Source organism: Sesamum indicum, linkage group LG12 (assembly GCF_000512975.1).
Source record: "Sesamum indicum cultivar Zhongzhi No. 13 linkage group LG12, S_indicum_v1.0, whole genome shotgun sequence".
NCBI lineage: Eukaryota > Viridiplantae > Streptophyta > Magnoliopsida > Lamiales > Pedaliaceae > Sesamum > Sesamum indicum.
The window spans coordinates 1,936,794-1,953,767 of record NC_026156.1 but is presented as its reverse complement, the minus strand read 5'-3'; the positions used below and the strand labels follow the sequence as shown (position 1 = coordinate 1,953,767).

The 16,974-nt window shown below is 36.0% G+C and overlaps 2 protein-coding genes and 1 long non-coding RNA gene across 5 annotated transcripts; all 3 read left to right on the top strand.

The window, feature by feature from the left end:
• LOC110013022 lies at positions 2,173-2,859 on the top strand. The gene is made up of 2 exons (XR_002288183.1): positions 2,173-2,318; positions 2,415-2,859. It is a non-coding gene; the product is annotated as an uncharacterized LOC110013022 (long non-coding RNA).
• LOC105175054 (NAC domain-containing protein 21/22-like) lies at positions 5,675-8,900 on the top strand. The gene is made up of 3 exons (XM_011097374.2): positions 5,675-6,013; positions 7,406-7,686; positions 8,191-8,900. The coding sequence occupies exons 1-3, from the start codon at positions 5,842-5,844 to the stop codon at positions 8,704-8,706; spliced, it is 969 nt and encodes a 322-aa protein (XP_011095676.1). The 5' UTR covers positions 5,675-5,841; the 3' UTR covers positions 8,707-8,900.
• Positions 12,302-16,960, top strand: LOC105175053 (DNA repair protein recA homolog 1, chloroplastic). 3 transcript variants are annotated; one of them, XM_020698348.1, is made up of 13 exons: positions 12,303-12,648; positions 13,118-13,209; positions 13,542-13,617; positions 13,863-13,925; positions 14,092-14,221; positions 14,349-14,434; positions 14,515-14,640; positions 14,844-14,948; positions 15,062-15,118; positions 15,347-15,409; positions 15,499-15,575; positions 16,158-16,230; positions 16,789-16,958. In XM_020698348.1, the coding sequence occupies exons 1-13, from the start codon at positions 12,433-12,435 to the stop codon at positions 16,816-16,818; spliced, it is 1,194 nt and encodes a 397-aa protein (XP_020554007.1). In that variant the 5' UTR covers positions 12,303-12,432; the 3' UTR covers positions 16,819-16,958. The 3 variants fall into 3 exon arrangements, with proteins under 3 accessions (XP_011095675.1, XP_020554007.1, XP_011095674.1); XM_011097372.2 differs by having other exon boundaries at positions 12,304-12,648; positions 16,800-16,960; XM_011097373.2 differs by lacking the exons at positions 16,158-16,230; positions 16,789-16,958 and adding an exon at positions 15,867-16,151 and having other exon boundaries at positions 12,302-12,648.

Here is a 16,974-nt window from a genome sequence, read left to right as displayed (position 1 = left end):
TCCTTGAATGCTGCTTCAGCCGAATTGGGTGCCTGTGGTGGTGGGAGTTTGGCAAGCTAAACCGTATTCTCCTCTCTTCATTCTCCTTTCACATGATTTTAATGTTCTAAAGCGGACTGGCCTTCATTGCCCTGATCTAGAGACTTTATGCATTAGGGGCCAAGCTCTGACTAATGAAAGTAAGTCAATTTCACACAACTTAAATCTTCAAATTAGGTGTGATGTACTTCAGATTGATGGATTCATGCTTGTTCTGATGGTAATAGGTACTGAAAAATTATAGGCTGGGCTTTAAGCCGTCACTTTATGCGTTCCTCTGAACTTCATCAGGGAGTTGAAACTTGTCATTTCAAGTGAAAGGTGAATTTATGTTGAAATTCCCTTAGCAAAATAACTTAAGTCTGAGTGCAGAAACTACACAAGATGAAAGAATGACTAGCTGGGGTTGGTTAAGTTTCTTACTGTTTTTCATTTTGTCTTTATATTGCAGTATCATCCAGACTTCAACGGTTCAAAGATGGTTCGACAAGGACTACTACATTGCAAAAACATTGAGGTTTCATTTGAGAATTTTCCTTATTATCTAAGGTAAAAGTTTTGGGCTGTAGGCATCCTACTGTCTACCTTTCTTTCATGTTATCGTTGCTCCCCGTTCCCCATTAATTATCACAAATAGAAGCAGTCATCTAGTAAGGCCCTTGTGTAATGATATGACCATAGAGAGACATGATTGCAGAAAGCGAACCATAAGTTTGCAGTCCATAACTACATTAAAAATGGTTCTGGAAAGTTCAAATGTTGCCTTAGTAACTGGTGCATAATTGATATCAGTTTGATATTATTGTTACATACGTGCAACAAATTGTTGTATATCTGTAGTCATTGATGTTTCATTTCTTTCTGTCCTTGCTTGAACTCATGCCTACACATGTTCATCATCTTTTACATGCTAATTACTTGCTTCTTTCTCCTCAATTTGACTGTCTGTGAACTTGAATGATATATACCGTGTTTCCAAGAAGTTTTATCTTGTAGCTAGCTTCACCACAGGTTTAATGCAGTTATTCCTTGGGCTGGCTTCTCACTGCTTGTGCCATTTTTTTTTATTTTTTAATCTGTTATATGTTTCCCATTTTATCATTCTACCTCATCTGTCCTTTCAATTTAACTAAGTCTTCGATTTCTGACTGTGAGATCACCAAGAATGTTCTTATTGCTTCAACATACATAAATTTGAAATAAGATTTGTAGTATACTTAAGATTTCCTTACAGAGTATCCGTGAATCTTGTTATCAGGCCCTGCAGGTTGTTGCTTCATGTTTCATTTATTTGTATGAAGGTGTTCTGATCTCAATAGTTGGCCTTGTCTTTTTCCTTTATAGGTTCGGAAGTATACCAGGAAACATTGACCAAGGCTTTGTGAATTCATCAGCTTTCTGACTGGCGAAGCATCTGATAAATGCCACAAGGAGAAGAGGAAGACTGTGAGTGGAGATGATACTTCTGGGCTTTGGGGAACTTAGGATTCGAAAATGATGCTGAGTCTTTGAAGAGGTATTTGATCAAGTATAGGGAGCCAGAGGGGGACAGGGCCAACTAGAACAAACCTGAGCCTTCTGCCGATGAGAATCAGACGGATGAGAGGCAGCAGGGAGCTCCTCCGCCACCTTTCAGAAGAACTTAGGGCTATACACAAAGTTAAAATATGCTTGGATATATGTGTAACTAAGTTAATATTACCTCCGATTTTTTTATTTTCCGAGATGAATCCAGAGGCAAATAATTTGTTATACTTTTGAAAATAAATTAGAATTGAGTTCTGTTCTATATATTATATGTTACCTAAGTTAACAAATATTTTAAATAGTAACAAATTTATGCTTAAATAACAAATTGATAATGTATGAAATGATGCCTTTTTTCCCTTGTTACTTCAGTATATGTGCCTTTTATCACAACACTTAAACTTACAATATGTAACCTTGTAACTTTTTTGAAAATAAAGTAGGTATATGGTGTTTGTTCTATATATTATATTACCTAACTTAACAAATAGGTATATATCAAAATTTGTCCTTAAATGATAAATCGATTATATGAAATGAGGCTTGTATATTAAAATGAATGGCCATAACCAATTTGAGAATAACAGTCAGAATTACTAGTTTTAGGGTCCCGACCCTTGTCGGTATCTTAAAGCCTATTTATGAGTTGGGGTTCTGGCTTAGAGCATTTGTGTCTGGAATCTTAGATTAGTTTTGCTCAAATGCAGTATATGTTAGAGATGTGACAGAATGTAGTAAACAAATGGCCCTTTGTGAGTGTTTCTCTCTGTTGTATCATGTAAGAGCCTAATCTTTTCTTAGATTTACCTATCTTTCTTAAGACAGATGTGCGCGTTAATTAATTGCAGGTAACTTGTTTGGGTTTTATTGGACATTTTGGGTTGCTCTAGTCCCTGTTTTGGAAACTTTCTTGCTGCTGTATAGGTTGTTGTTTCTCCAGGAGGCAGGAGCAGATCCATGTTCTTTCAGGCAGTCTTGCTACCTTTATCATTCCTGTAATTGCTGAAAATGTTTGAAATGATATCATACCTTGAGAACTTGCATGAGTTGATATATTTTTACCCTGAAGCGGGATCCTATTTTCTCACTTGGGTAAATTCTTATTCTTGATGCCTAATTTCCAGAATGTATTCCAAGCTGGTTCTATTTCCTTTGTGTAGCAAGTATGGAACAATGGAACTGATTATTGTTAGGATGTTGCATAAGCTTGGAAATTTTTAGAACAGTAAACAGATGATCACTCTTACAGTGTTTGTATCAGTCAAATGAAATAATATAAGATCTTCTGTTGTATGTCCTGGAAAGTAACCTGGCTAGAATTTTGGTTGAAGTTCGCTGCCCCCCCGACCCACCCCCGTCCCATACACACACAATTATGTCTTTGTTTCTACGTGCGTGCGTTATTTGGGGAGGTTGGGAGGAGGGGTGGATGCAGGTAGTAAGTTGCTCAACACTAGAAGTATTATTGTATTGACCAACTACACAGATGCTAAGACTTATCTACCTAGATAAGACATTTATCTTCATATCTAATGATGACTTAGGTTGTGCAAGTCTGTCTATTGGATGACAGATACATTAATTTTTCCTTTTTCGCTTGAAATTCGTTTGCTACCTAACAATCCTCTTTAGAGTAAGAAAATTAAGATGAATATCAATTTGAGATTCAGAAAATTAAGGACATCAATTAGGTACTTGTCACTTTAATCAGTAGTGTTCAAGTTGACAAAATCCCTGCTAGATACTGTATAGGATTCTTCTACTTTCCGACTATTTTTCTTGTGCACACGGCTGTGTGCATATTTGCTTGGACTTGTCTGTTGCAGTTGTGAGCTCAAGTTAATTCAATCTGTTCTTAAAAGCGGTAATACGACCCTGCTTTTGATCCTAAAATACTTTGGAGTAGCTCTATTTGCTTTCTCCCATTTCTTAGTGTGTCGTAAATTGAAAGAGTTGTAAGAAAAAAAACCTCTATTTGCTTTCACTGATTTCAAATTTTTTTCAACCTCCCATGCTGGTCTTTGGATTGGGGTATTTTGATGTAGAAATGTGCAGCAGCACAAGGGTACGCGTGGTCACATTGAGAAAGCTTTGTCGTTTTGGACAGATGTTAAATCCTTTGGGGTACTTGTGGGTGGGGATTGATGGGGAATTTTGTGAAGATAATGCGACTGCTTGGAGCATGATAACCTGAAAGGTTGGCATCACAGTAAAGGCGGATAGTGAACTATTCAAAGTAGTTGGACAAAGGTACACAATGAGCTCTCCTTTTGGCTACTGATAAGCTTTTGTGGCTTTACCAAGTCAAAAACAACTTTCAGCAATGCCAATAATACTTTGAAAGATAGTATAATGCATCGTTATCAGCATTGCTCTGGATGAAAGTGGCCTTAGTTCTTATCAGAATCATCAGGAGCAGTTGGAAAGCTTTCGCTAATTCACTCGTCTCAATCGATAATTAGTGAGTGAAAATCTTCTGAACATTACTTGAATCATTCCCTTTTACTTTTGGCACCCTTTTTTATCTACCTGTTTCCACTGTGTTCTGCAGATTTCAATTATCAGTAAAGATTGACCAAACATTTGTATATTTATCCTCCTATTACTGGTTAGAGGCAGCAGCTGCCAATTTATTCTCAACTCTCCAAAGTTGTGTGCCTTTATATTTCATTCTGTTATTATAATTGAAGGGTCAAATTTTCTGCTCATAGTTTCCGCTTAATTCCCAAGGAGGGAAGACTTGGTAATTCATGTTATTGAGTAAGCTTAGGTACCGAGATATGCATCAGCTACGACCGTGCATGTTCCTCAATCCATCCCTGCTGGTTGGTGAATGCGCAGTTGAGTTATTGAAATTGCGGAAAAAAAAAAGGTTCTATAAACTATTATCATTACTGGGAGCTGGTGGTTCGCAGTCGTTGAATTCTTAAAATATGCCACAGTTTGGTGCAAATTCTGCTCTTAAATTCTCCCCTTTGGGCGGGTGGGCTAATGTTATTCTATGCCTGATGTATGCCTCATTGTTTACATCACAACATTTGGACATTTGCATTTGTTTCTCTAACCGGGGAACGATATATTTTATTATACGCCACAGAAGAGTGTCTATTTCCAAACCTGCTCATGGAAACAGTGCACAGTGTGGGCACAACAGAGATACATACTCTTGACTGTATTATTTTAGTGTTAGCGTAACCAATAGTGAGATTTAGACAGTGGCGCCCTTATCATTCGAATTAAGTGTAAATGGAATTCAGATGTTGATCAAACTGCCAAAACGAATCTTCCAAATGGTCACACTTCATTGTGGACGTCACGATAATGCAAGTACAGTGAGTGGGGGAACTTTACAGTTTACACACCCAGAAAATGCCACTAGTTTGGTGCCCTGCCTTTGAATTTTACTTCTCCTCTTTAGATGGTTTAGATATCATAAGTTGATATGGCTTAGAGTCATTACATATAAGTATATTGATTCGATTTTAGACTACGTAATTTCTGGCTTTTATGATGCTGAGACTATATTATAATTGAAAATTTTATTTCAGATTAAATATAGACAGATGTAAATGAACTAATAGGTAATTGGCATACAGTCTAAGGTGAGTGACTAATCGTATGTCAACTGTGATTAATTGAAGTTGATCAAATTTAATTTGGGTAAGAATTCTTTATGATTGTTGTCGTATTTTGTATACTGATTATTATGTAGATTTCAAGAATTTTATAATATAATTTTCAAAGGAGAATGGGGCGTGGTTCCATCTGATCTTTGTTCCAGTGTTTGACGAGAATGAGCTGAAAATAGATAATGGATATTAGGTTGATCCACGTCAAGTGGATGGGTCCACTATGGATCCAAGTCATCAAGCACAAAAGCTACGAAATCGTCTTGGAAGTTTAAACCCCCACGGATGACGACGCCTTCCTCTAACACGAAATCCCCTTTGTTGACTTCCTCCTTGATTTTTATTACTCCTCAACCAGCTCAAAAAAAAATAAAGGTAAATACTCGTATGTAGTATTAGCCCCTAAGATATTAAAAAATATAAATATTATTAGAATATTAAATTAAATTGGTAACAAAAATCAACACTTGGCCACGGCCATGCTCTTTACTTAATTGTTAGTATATATATGAAGCGCATATAGGAGCTGCCATTTGAGCTTCTTGGTAGGCCTATCAGTATTTGACATTCGTTCTTATATGCAAGGGGAGTTCCATATCCCCTCTCCATCTCTCTCCTCCTTCCCCACCACAAGCCATAGTTAGAAATGAGCAGTTTGAGCAACGTGGAGGCGAAGTTGCCACCGGGGTTCAGGTTCCACCCAAGAGATGAAGAACTGGTGTGTGATTACCTGATGAAACGGGTAGCGGGTTGCGCCCAGCCGTTTCCTCTTTTGATCGAGGTCGACCTTAATAAGTGCGAGCCGTGGGACATTCCTGGTGAGAGACCTCTGCTCATTGATTATAATCTATGTATCTTGACAGCTTTCTTTTCATTAACTACCCTATGATAATAAGTCCATTTTTCTCATGCATGCCTTCTTTGTTATATGTCTAATTCAGGTCCATTTATTATTATGAATCTTTCTTGACCACATAAATGATCTTTAGTGAAACTGCAGATGACCATATATCTCTCTGTTTCCCCATGTTGCCAGCCATTTTTACTTGTATTGAATTACGGTAGAGTTACAACAGCCTTGTTATGGGGGTAGATATCTCTTTCAGGGCCGGTCACGGGGTGAAAGCTGTCGTATACGATTCGTTCTGATAAATACATATCATCTCAAGTTATATTCATCTTAAACTTGTGTGGATGTAAAGCAGCACTTACAGCTCTATTTATTCTAACTTTGCCACTAGAATCTCTATTTTTGTCATACTAGTGGATATTTTGAGCAGAGCTACACTTGTCTTATCTTAATGTAGTCATCGTAATTGGGAAAAACACAGAATTTGTGTGCTAATGGAAGACCTCTGGGTATCATTTTTGCTGCATGATAGGAAGATTCTTTTGAAGTGATAGGGATCACAAAAGGAATAAATCTTTCAAGTGATCGTACGCAAGTCGTCTACCACATATATTATTTGCCTCCTTTCATTCTAGATGAATATGAATAGATTACTGTATCTGTTAATGGGATCGATACTTCTCACTCACCCGTAAATTTCTCATTCAATTACCTTTTTGAAGAAACTGACACTCTTGGCCTTGTCCTAACCTAAAGATGGAGACAACTACCCCATACAACTACAAAGGAAGGGGAAAAAAAGGAAAAATTCCAAAGTCATACTATCTACACCTTGCGTCTAGTCTCGACCATACGCGTGTGCACCATCAGGTTAGGACTGATGGTGATAGTGTTTCACTGTAATTTTCATCCGATCAAACTGGTTTAGGCTCTGAACGTCCTTCTTTAACTTACTTTTTCTACTAACGTAGTCGGAACACTTGAACTTCATTATTTTCAATGTCTAACGACGCCTCCCCTCATCGTATACGTCTTTTTCAGTTGGCCTGAGTAGAACTGTGTGAGCTCTAATGGGTTGAGCATGATAATGAAAGTGGAGACTTTGACACTTTGCCCATATATAATTATTGGTGTATATGGGCAGTTATCAAAATGTTGTTCAAGGCCAAAATTATTGCGTCCTTTGGCGCTAGGCCACGTGTTTGTCCCCAACAGGTCATCACCATCACTCTAGCATCATTTCCTCATTGACACTGACATCACCTCATCCTTTCCTGATATTCTTGCAATAATACCAAATAAAAAAAGAAAATTGATGATGATGTTCAAAAATCTTGATAAGTTTCTTGTTGTAATGCAGAAACTGCATGTGTCGGAGGCAAACAATGGTATTTTTACAGCCAAAGGGACAGGAAATATGCAACTGGCCTGAGAACAAACCGGGCCACGGTGTCCGGCTACTGGAAGGCCACCGGCAAGGACCGGCCCGTCACCCGAAAGGGAGCCCTCGTCGGAATGCGAAAGACTCTAGTGTTCTATCAGGGCCGGGCTCCCAAAGGAAGAAAAAGCGATTGGGTCATGCATGAGTTTCGACTCGAGGGAGCCCACGGGCCCAGCCCGAAAGTAGTTTCTCCTGCCAAGGTAATTGTAGACTCTTGCTCTCGTCTCATGTTGAATAATTATTCCGTCTTAATCGCGATTATCTAACTGTATCAACAACTTAAGCTTGACTAATCATGATTTGAGTTGTTGATCTTTATTCACCATATCTTCAACTTGTCAATATACTATGGTTGTCATTAAGTTACAAGCTGTTTTCATTTAGAAAAGACTTTTGGACAATATCTTAGTTTTTTAGTCAAAATTTTGTTGTCTTGTATAGATACTATTTTAACGTATCACGACAGTTAGTCATTGGCTCCATGCTCTATAATGTTGTAATCATGTCTTAAAATAATCTGCTTTGTCCTTTTTGCTAATGCCTTGTGTGTGAACAGAACCAATCTTAAGAAATTAAGACAATTCTCATGTCTTAATCCAAGAATCTTGTTTAATTCTTTCTTTAAACTTGGTTAGACCTGCCAATAATTAAGATACATATTGATTAACTCACCGTACGTGGTATGTACGTATATGCATGTACAGGATGATTGGGTTCTCTGTAGAGTGTTCTTAAAAAACGTATCAGAAATCCCAGGAAAACAAGAAACAGGGAACGGCTGCGACGCCACGACATCTCCATCTTCATCTCTTCCACCATTGATGGAACCCTTCATCACGTTTGATCAAACACAGGCCAGTGCGAATTACGAATATCATCAATACCATGAGCAAGTGCCCTGCTTCTCCAATTTCACCACAAACCAAACAAGCCCTACTTTCTCTCTCCTCACCCACACGGACCCACAGGAAATATTCCCCACCAAAATCTTGCCAAACTTTGGTGGGATAATGCCTGACTTTGGAATTTATAATTCGACCAATGACTCTTCTTCTTGCGACAAGAATGCGATAAAAGCTGTTTTGAACCATTTCAACGGGGCACAAAGTGCCAACGATCAACTTAGCGTGAATGGTTGTTCGAGCTTCGGGGAAGGAAGCTCGTCGGACAGTTATCTGTCTGAAGTTGGGTTGTCTTGTATGTGGAATCAGTACTTGTGATACTATAATTCATTTTGAGAAACATATGTATGGGACTGTTTGGATTAGTTAGGTTATCTGTTTGTCGTTCAAAGATTAGCATTTACGTGTAAACTAATCTCATGTTGCACGAATTGTTTGGAAGATTACAAGCCTATGTATAATTGACTTGTGAACGCAGAATTTCAGACCAATCACAAGAAATATGTTTTTAAGGTTTTTGTACCGGTGGTTCTGAAAATCTGAGTTGCATTTCATTGAACACGTGCAATTCAAAACACAAACCTAGTGGATAGTCCCTCACTTTCTTCCGAAGACTCAAACTCGTATCCTATATTTCACATAAACAATATGCATGTAATAATTTGGCCACTTAATCGTCCTTGTGGGTGGTTCTTGTTGGCAGCAAAGTCGATGAGCTCATTAATAAGTGAATACACGTAAAACATCGTACATGCTCGAGTTTGAATACAATTAATTTTAAAATAAAACAATTTGAACAATTCGTACGCATTTTCAAGACCTTTTATGGTATGTGAGCTATATTTGAAAATATTTGAATTAGTCATTTTTGGCATCTAAAGTAAGAGTTCTATTATCTTTTTACTTTTAACTATATATACATATAAAAAGTTCGATCCTAACAATGCTAAAAAACAAAAAATGGTATCTGCAAATATATATTATCAATTTTTCACAAAGATTTTGGTCTGTGCTGTTTATGTTTTTGGTATAGTGGTTTTGGTACATAAACAATTTGAATTGTTTCTTTTCCTAAATAAGAAATTATCTAAACAGTTTTAGAATCGCAAAGTCAATGACATCGCATTGGTATTTAATCTACTTGACTTTTTCTTCCCGTGACCAAGAACACTTTAGAGCGCTAATGATTTCTTGCATCATCAAATTTTAGGTCTCATAATTAAAAAGTTGTAAGATACGTATATTTAATCTATTTTTAATATTAATATTTATTTATTTTGAGGTTATTGATTGATCGAAAAATGTTAATGTATCGAGTATTGAATGTTATAATTATATATTGGTTAATTTTAAAATATCGATGTATTTAAAAAAAAAAAAAACTATTTTAGAGCTTGTTTTGCTTAATTTATCTAAAAGACCTTATAAACTTATACGTCTCATAACATATGTTTAAAATTTATAAAACGTCAAATCTTATTTTTGAAAAAATATTGTTAGTGTGTTTGGATAAAATAAAATAATACAACTTTTAAAATGATAATAATAAAGACAAGTTTATAATTAATTCGAAAGAAATTATTAAAATTTTAAAATTAAATTAAGAACTCCTTTTTTTTTAACGCAAATGATGTCGGCAGGGTTAAATAAAAATCAATAAAAAGAATTTATAGAAAAATAATTTGAAAATTTATTAGTATAATAAATATTTAATTTAGAGCAATGAAGAGGACACAGGTGTCACACATCAAACCAATATTAAAATCCGCATCAAGAAATGGCACTTGGAGCCTCAAATTAACCTTTGTGTAAAATGTCAAGGAAGATGAAATCAGATGACGGAATTCGGGAACGACCTTATACATGTTGCCAAACACCGCTCAACGACAAATGGGTCACGTTATTCTTCCCAATTAAGATTATTTGACTATCACTTTCATCCATCTAACCAAACACGTGAGAGGACAATTATGTGAAGAGAAATCAATATATCCGCATGACCTCATCTCTTTGATTCACTGATTTGACCGTTTTCAGTGCGTTTTATTAATTAGTGTATCGTTGTGCGAGCTATTGTTTGTTTGAATATTGTATGAGTTTTATTATTTGGTTCTGAAAATATAGTTACTAAGAAGAGGAGATATTAAGATTTATAAATCATTCAAATTCTTTGTCTATAACTTATGTGATAAATAATGTGTACGAGCGAATTTAAATAATAAACAAAAAGTAAATTTAAATTTAGTAAATTGTATGAAAAAGAAAAATTGAAAAGTACAATATTATTGTAATTTTTTAAAAGTTATTTATTTATTCAGACATCAATCAAACATTAATTATAATCAAGTATTTGCTCTGATATTAATCTCAATATCCCCATATATTAACACGACTAGGTATTGAATCCGTATGAGGTCACTTTTCGATTCGTTGACTCAATCTTTTCATAATATCTATTTTTCATTCTTCATAAAATAACAAATAGCCGGATGAGGATATACCGAAATACATAAATGAAAAATAACAATAATTTTTTATAAAACTATTCATAACATATTATTTTACTTTCAAATTAATTTTTAAATTTAAAAATAACCGGTACCACTCTTCCCGGCATTATTAGCACAACCCAATGCATACAATTTTGAGGTGATGTCCGCTCCCGCAGCGCACGAGGGGCGGCTGATCCACCGGGCAATTATTCCAGCCTCAACCAAACAAGGAAGAGGATATCATCAGATATTATTACATTGGGATTGGGTAGAGGCAGAGGACAGCATTAATGTCGTGTGGAAACATAGTACATACAGATGATGAGAGGGATTGTTAATTAAAGTAGCAAGAGTTAGGTCGGGCGGTGGAGCCACAAAACACGAACCCTAATTATATTATTTACCACTATAGTGTGATTGTGCTCTCCCCGGCTGCAACGGATTCTTGATAGCTACTTTTCACCAAACACACCTTTAATAATCAATAAAGGTTATTCCCCCTTAATATTTACTCCTCTAACTTTGATTGTTTTGTTTTTATATTGTACAATTATTGCTATTTTCGACATTTTTTATATTATATGATTTCATTTTTTGTTTCGTCCCGACTGTGAAACTGTAGTTTTGACTTTTATAGAGGGACTTTTTTTTTTCCCTTTCAGAAAGATTTGATTGATTGATAATAAATATTATATTTTCAACATATATATTTGTTGAAAATTTGTGTTTTGAGTGAGTGGGATTGGTTGTATGATAAGATTGAAATAATGTACTGTGAAGTTGTTTCATAGCATGTTTTGCACGGGAGTTTGGAAACTATATAAATTATTTAATTAATTGCTCTTTCTTTTTCCAATTTTCGACTTCCTAAAATTTTTACAGCATGGATTCATATATATTTGGAGGTGTTTTGTGATGGATTTTAAGTTTTTTTAAAGTAGAGTTATTTAGAATTTTTATATCTAGTAATGATATTTTACCTCAGTGATTTGAGGGTAAGACTAAGATCCTAGCAATAAGTTTAAGGTCATAGGTTACAGTGCTATTGGACATGTGCCTATTTGTTTCACTTTATGTGAGTTATTATAATTTATTTACAATTATATTTAATATTGATTGAATAGAGGGTTATTATAATTTATTTATTTATTATTTTTACTATATTGATGTATCAATATAATATAAATTTATTGTAATTTTTTACTGTTTGTAAATGGATATAATGCAAAAAGAAAAGGGAAATCCTTAACGTCCTATTTGCACTTCATATTTTCTTGTCCCTGGATGTTGCGGAAAGCATGGGGCCGTTGCAACCTTTTCGTTGAATTATGGGCCTTAATCTGTTAGCCTTTTCTTTTTCTTGATATGTTCTTCACGCAAAAAAGAAGCCCACTTATATAAGGGCCAGATCCATTGCTAACAAGAGAAGCAGGCTCACGCTTCATCCAGTGTCAGGCAGGCGTCTTCTTCCTGCCTTTCTGCTGCCTGCTGCTTTCATTTTCCCAGTAGTAGTGGTATATTTGCACCAAAAATTCACGGAAGAAGAACAAAAATGGATTTAATTTTCCCGCTGAAAACCCAGTATTTTAACTCAGTATCGAAGAATTGTACTTCGCCGACGTTCTCGAATGCTCCTTCGCTGCGTGGTTTCCTTCAGGCCTCTTGTCCGTCGCGGACGAACCCTCAAAAAGTTAGGGTTCGCTCTGAATTCGATGGAAAAGTGAATGGTGCTCTCTCCTCTGACTTTGACCCTCGTTTTATTGACCGGGTTAGATGGCATAAACTCCTACTGTTGTTTTCTGCAATTTCCTTTGTGGTCTGTTTGAAGTTCTAGAAGAGGGTGCTTATGTTCGGCAACATTGTCGGTCTATATTGATGCATGGTAGAAGTGGTGCAACTATAACAGGAGGTTTTATTGTGCAGCTCCATTTGGAAAGATTGTGATTGTTTATAACCCGTTTAAGAAGTACCCCGGTGGCAAATAATTGCGTTTACTTCAAATTTGAGATAGCTTGATTAGGGTGCATAATTTTCCGGCATTAGCAGTGATGGATAACTGTTCATGCATTCAGTTCTTAAAGACATATCTCAAGAAAAAGCTCAAAAGGTTCTTCAAATATGCACCTCTGGTTTTGCTGCAACTCCTAGTTCTCTTTCTTCTTAGAATCTGTTAGCAGTCACGATGTAGTTATTGTTTAGGCGATTGTCCCATCTAACTTATTTCTTTCCTTCAACAGCAAAAAGCTCTTGATGCTGCCATGAACGACATAAATAGCTCTTTCGGGAAGGGAAGCGTTACACGATTGGGAAGCGCTGGTGGAGCCTTGGTGTAGGTGTTTTCATTAATGCCATTTAATTCTATATAATCAAATGTGTAGGCACATGAAATCATTCCCTAAAGAACAGTATGAAGAATTTAAGGTTCATGCTCTTTATCTGCCTGTTGTTTAGGGGATTCACTAGCAGTGCTCCTAGAAAATGGATGGCTTAGTTGCTTGGATCACAATATGTTGGTTACAGAAATCATGCAATGAAGCTGTTTGACATTTCTACTTTTATGTATATTTCCTTGATTATTGACTTAAAATAGTTTATCTATTTATTTATACTGATCTTCATTGTAGTGTACATTTAAGTTGATACCTGTATTTGTTTGTGTAGCGAAACTTTTCCAAGTGGCTGCTTGACGTTGGACTTTGCTTTAGGTGGCGGCCTTCCGAGAGGAAGAATCGTAGAGGTCTTACATTTATTATTTCATTCAGTATCCTCTCTCATATGATATCAATTTATTTCTGAAACTTGACTGAGATGGATCTATGATCTGAAAATGCATAAGTCTTCTACCTGACACAGCATCTTTGATAAAAAAAACCTTGCAATGAAAGTTACTTTGACAAGTTACAAGGAGAATTCAGTAGTTATTTATCTATTTCAGCAGAACTTCTTGTGGAGCCTGATAATCTTTTTGGCTTTTCTTGACAGATATATGGGCCAGAAAGTAGTGGGAAGACCACTCTAGCACTCCATGCAATTGCAGAAGTGCAGGTCTAGTTGTGCTTACTTTTACTCCATCAGTTATTTATCAATTGAAAATCCATTATAATAAGTTCATGCATTTAAAAGGTTAGTTGCTAAAGGTCTTTCTTGTGCTGTTTATTTTCTACATTCCACTTGAAGAACAAGTTGAAATTCTTTGATGTTAAACAAACAGAGGCTTGGGGGAAATGCTATGCTTGTTGATGCTGAGCATGCTTTTGATCCAGCATACTCAAAAGCTTTGGGAGTTGATGTAGAAAATTTGATAGTTTGCCAGCCTGATAATGGAGAGATGGCGCTAGAAAGTAATTTTCTTTCCTGGTTGAGATTCTAAGAAATTTGACTATAGCTTCCAGATTGGTTGCCCTTATGCCAAGCTGTAGTCATTTGGTAAAAGCTGTTTTTCTGAGTCCTCTGTCTTCTATGTCTCAGTTGCTGATCGCATGTGCAGATCTGGTGCTGTTGATCTCATTTGCATTGATTCAGTGTCAGCACTTACGCCACGAGCTGAAATTGAAGTAAGTGAAAGAACTTGTATTTTAAACTGATGATTCTCCTTTTAGGCATGAATTTTTCTTGGTATGTACTCTCTGCACAGGGTGAAATTGGGATGCAACAAATGGGTTTGCAAGCTCGCCTTATGAGTCAAGCTCTGCGTAAAATGTCGGGGAATGCGTCCAAAGCTGGATGTACACTTGTATTTTTGAATCAAATTAGATACAAGGTACTTATGATTGAAAAGTTTTTGTTTGCTACCTTATTTAGAGGCAAATTGCTCCTTCTTTCTGGAAAGTTGAATTGCATCATTAAACAGTCTTTACATTCAGTTTCTTAGTCATAGTGTGTGTGCATTACATATGGTTTTTCCTTTTCAACTGTGTATTTGTGATCTAAAGCCTCGTGATATTATGTCTTTGTCTAAGCCAGATAGGTGTATATTATGGAAATCCTGAAGTGACGAGCGGTGGAATTGCTTTAAAGTTCTTTGCATCTGTCCGCCTTGAGATACGTCCTATAGGGAAGATAAAATCTGTGAGTCCAAACTCTGCTTAACAATATTTGATCCTGTTTTATTCACTTGGTTATTGTGCATTTACCTAATCTGAGGTCACGGCATGAATCATATATGGTCTGTGTTGTTAAAGGTTAAAGGAGATGAAGATGTTGGACTTAAAGTTCGTGTAAGAGTTCAAAAGAGTAAGGTAACTGACCCGAGAATTTTTTTTCTCTATAATCCTGTGTACTCTTTTGACACTTTGTTATTATTTGAATGCTGGTCAAACTTTAAGATGCCTAAAAGTTCTGGACGGTGTGCAGTCCTAAAGGGAAAAAAAAAAGAAAAAGAAAAAGCATTTTGACCTGAATGCAGTTTTCTGTATTTTCTCCAAAATATTAGTTCACTTGCTTTTACATAATTTATTTCTTTATAGGTATCAAGGCCATACAAGCAAGCTGAGTTCGAAATTATATTTGGGGAGGGAGTGAGCAAACTGGTCTGTGTAGCTGTTTATAGTATTTTTGTATTGCATCCCGTTGGTTTCTTACTAGAGGACTCTTGTATTGATCTTGATTTTCTCTTTAGGGTTGTGTATTGGATTGTGCTGAAATGACCGATGTTGTCTTAAAGAAGGGGGCGTGGTATAGCTATGGTGATCACAGGTTTGGCTATCATACTTTTGTGTTGAAATGCTAGGATAACTTGACATGCATTGTATTAGAATTATTAACAAATAAGAGATGCATTTTAGTCGTTTAATTGATTTAGCTATTACTCTAAACAATGAGTGGTTATTGACTGTTTACTCTAGGCATAATTTGCCTAAGGGTGTACATGACTGTCAAAGAAGTAACAGAATGATTAAGATAATTACAGCCTTTAAAGTTGTATGAAGTATGCTTACATGATCATAAAGAACTGCAGAATGACTCAGATAATTTTACAACTTTCAGAGTTGTAAAGCACTTCAAGTCAGCAGCACTCAATCCTAACACACAAACTTCTGGAAATGGAAACACGAGGCTAGTGCATCTTTGGATTTTGTTACTAATATGAGCGCATATATTTTCGAGCTGGGATAGGGGACAGGACTAAAAAATATGGATAATAGAGATGTTTCTTTAGACGTATAAGCCATCTTCTCATGGACCCAATCTTTAGAAAGTCTAGAACTTATCTTGCTTTTATGTTTACCTCAAATATAACATCCGCAATGCCTTTCTGTACTTACTGGTCAAATTTAGGTTGGGACAAGGAAGAGACAAAGCATTACAGTACCTGAAAGAAAATCCTCTTTTGTCCGAAGAAATAGAGAAGGTACTGCACTCACTCTCCTGTAATTCTACAGCATCAATCCTGTATATAACAAAATTCCTGCTAATCTGCGAATGTTTAAGTTCAACTTGTAAGGAGGAACTAACCTTGGTGGACACTGCTCATTATACCTACAAAGAATTGATTTTGATAAAAAAAAAAAAAAAGAAACACTCACCATGAAGTAAAATGCTGACTAGTTATGATATGCTAAAACAAACTCATTATGAAGTAAAATATTCACGTTCAGTTGGTTCTTGCATTTATTGCAAATCACAGCTAGAATTCATAATTATATTTTTAATGACTGCTAGTTGTGAAGTAGAAGCTTCCTCTCTGGTTTATGACTTTGACCTCCATTTGTATTGCAATTCAAAGCTAGAATTCATAATTTTAATGACTGCTAGTTGGGAAGTAGAAGCTTGCTCTCTGGTTTATGACTTTGACCTCCATTTGGTGGTATTCAGATAATGCATTACCGTCTTGTTCCCAGTCCACGAGTTACTTCCAAAATTTTCAGTAATATTTTCTGGCTTATAAAAGAATATACTGGCATTTAAGTATTTGTGCAGAAAGTTCGACTTGCCGTGACGGATGGCATTGGACAAGTAGGTTCTTACACGAAATCCTCCATACAGCCTGATGAAGAAGATATGTTCCAAGAACTGCAATGAGATGGATCAAGCTTTGCTATCGTTGAAGGAATGGTCTCCAAGAAAATCGTGCAAATGGCTAATGGTTACACAA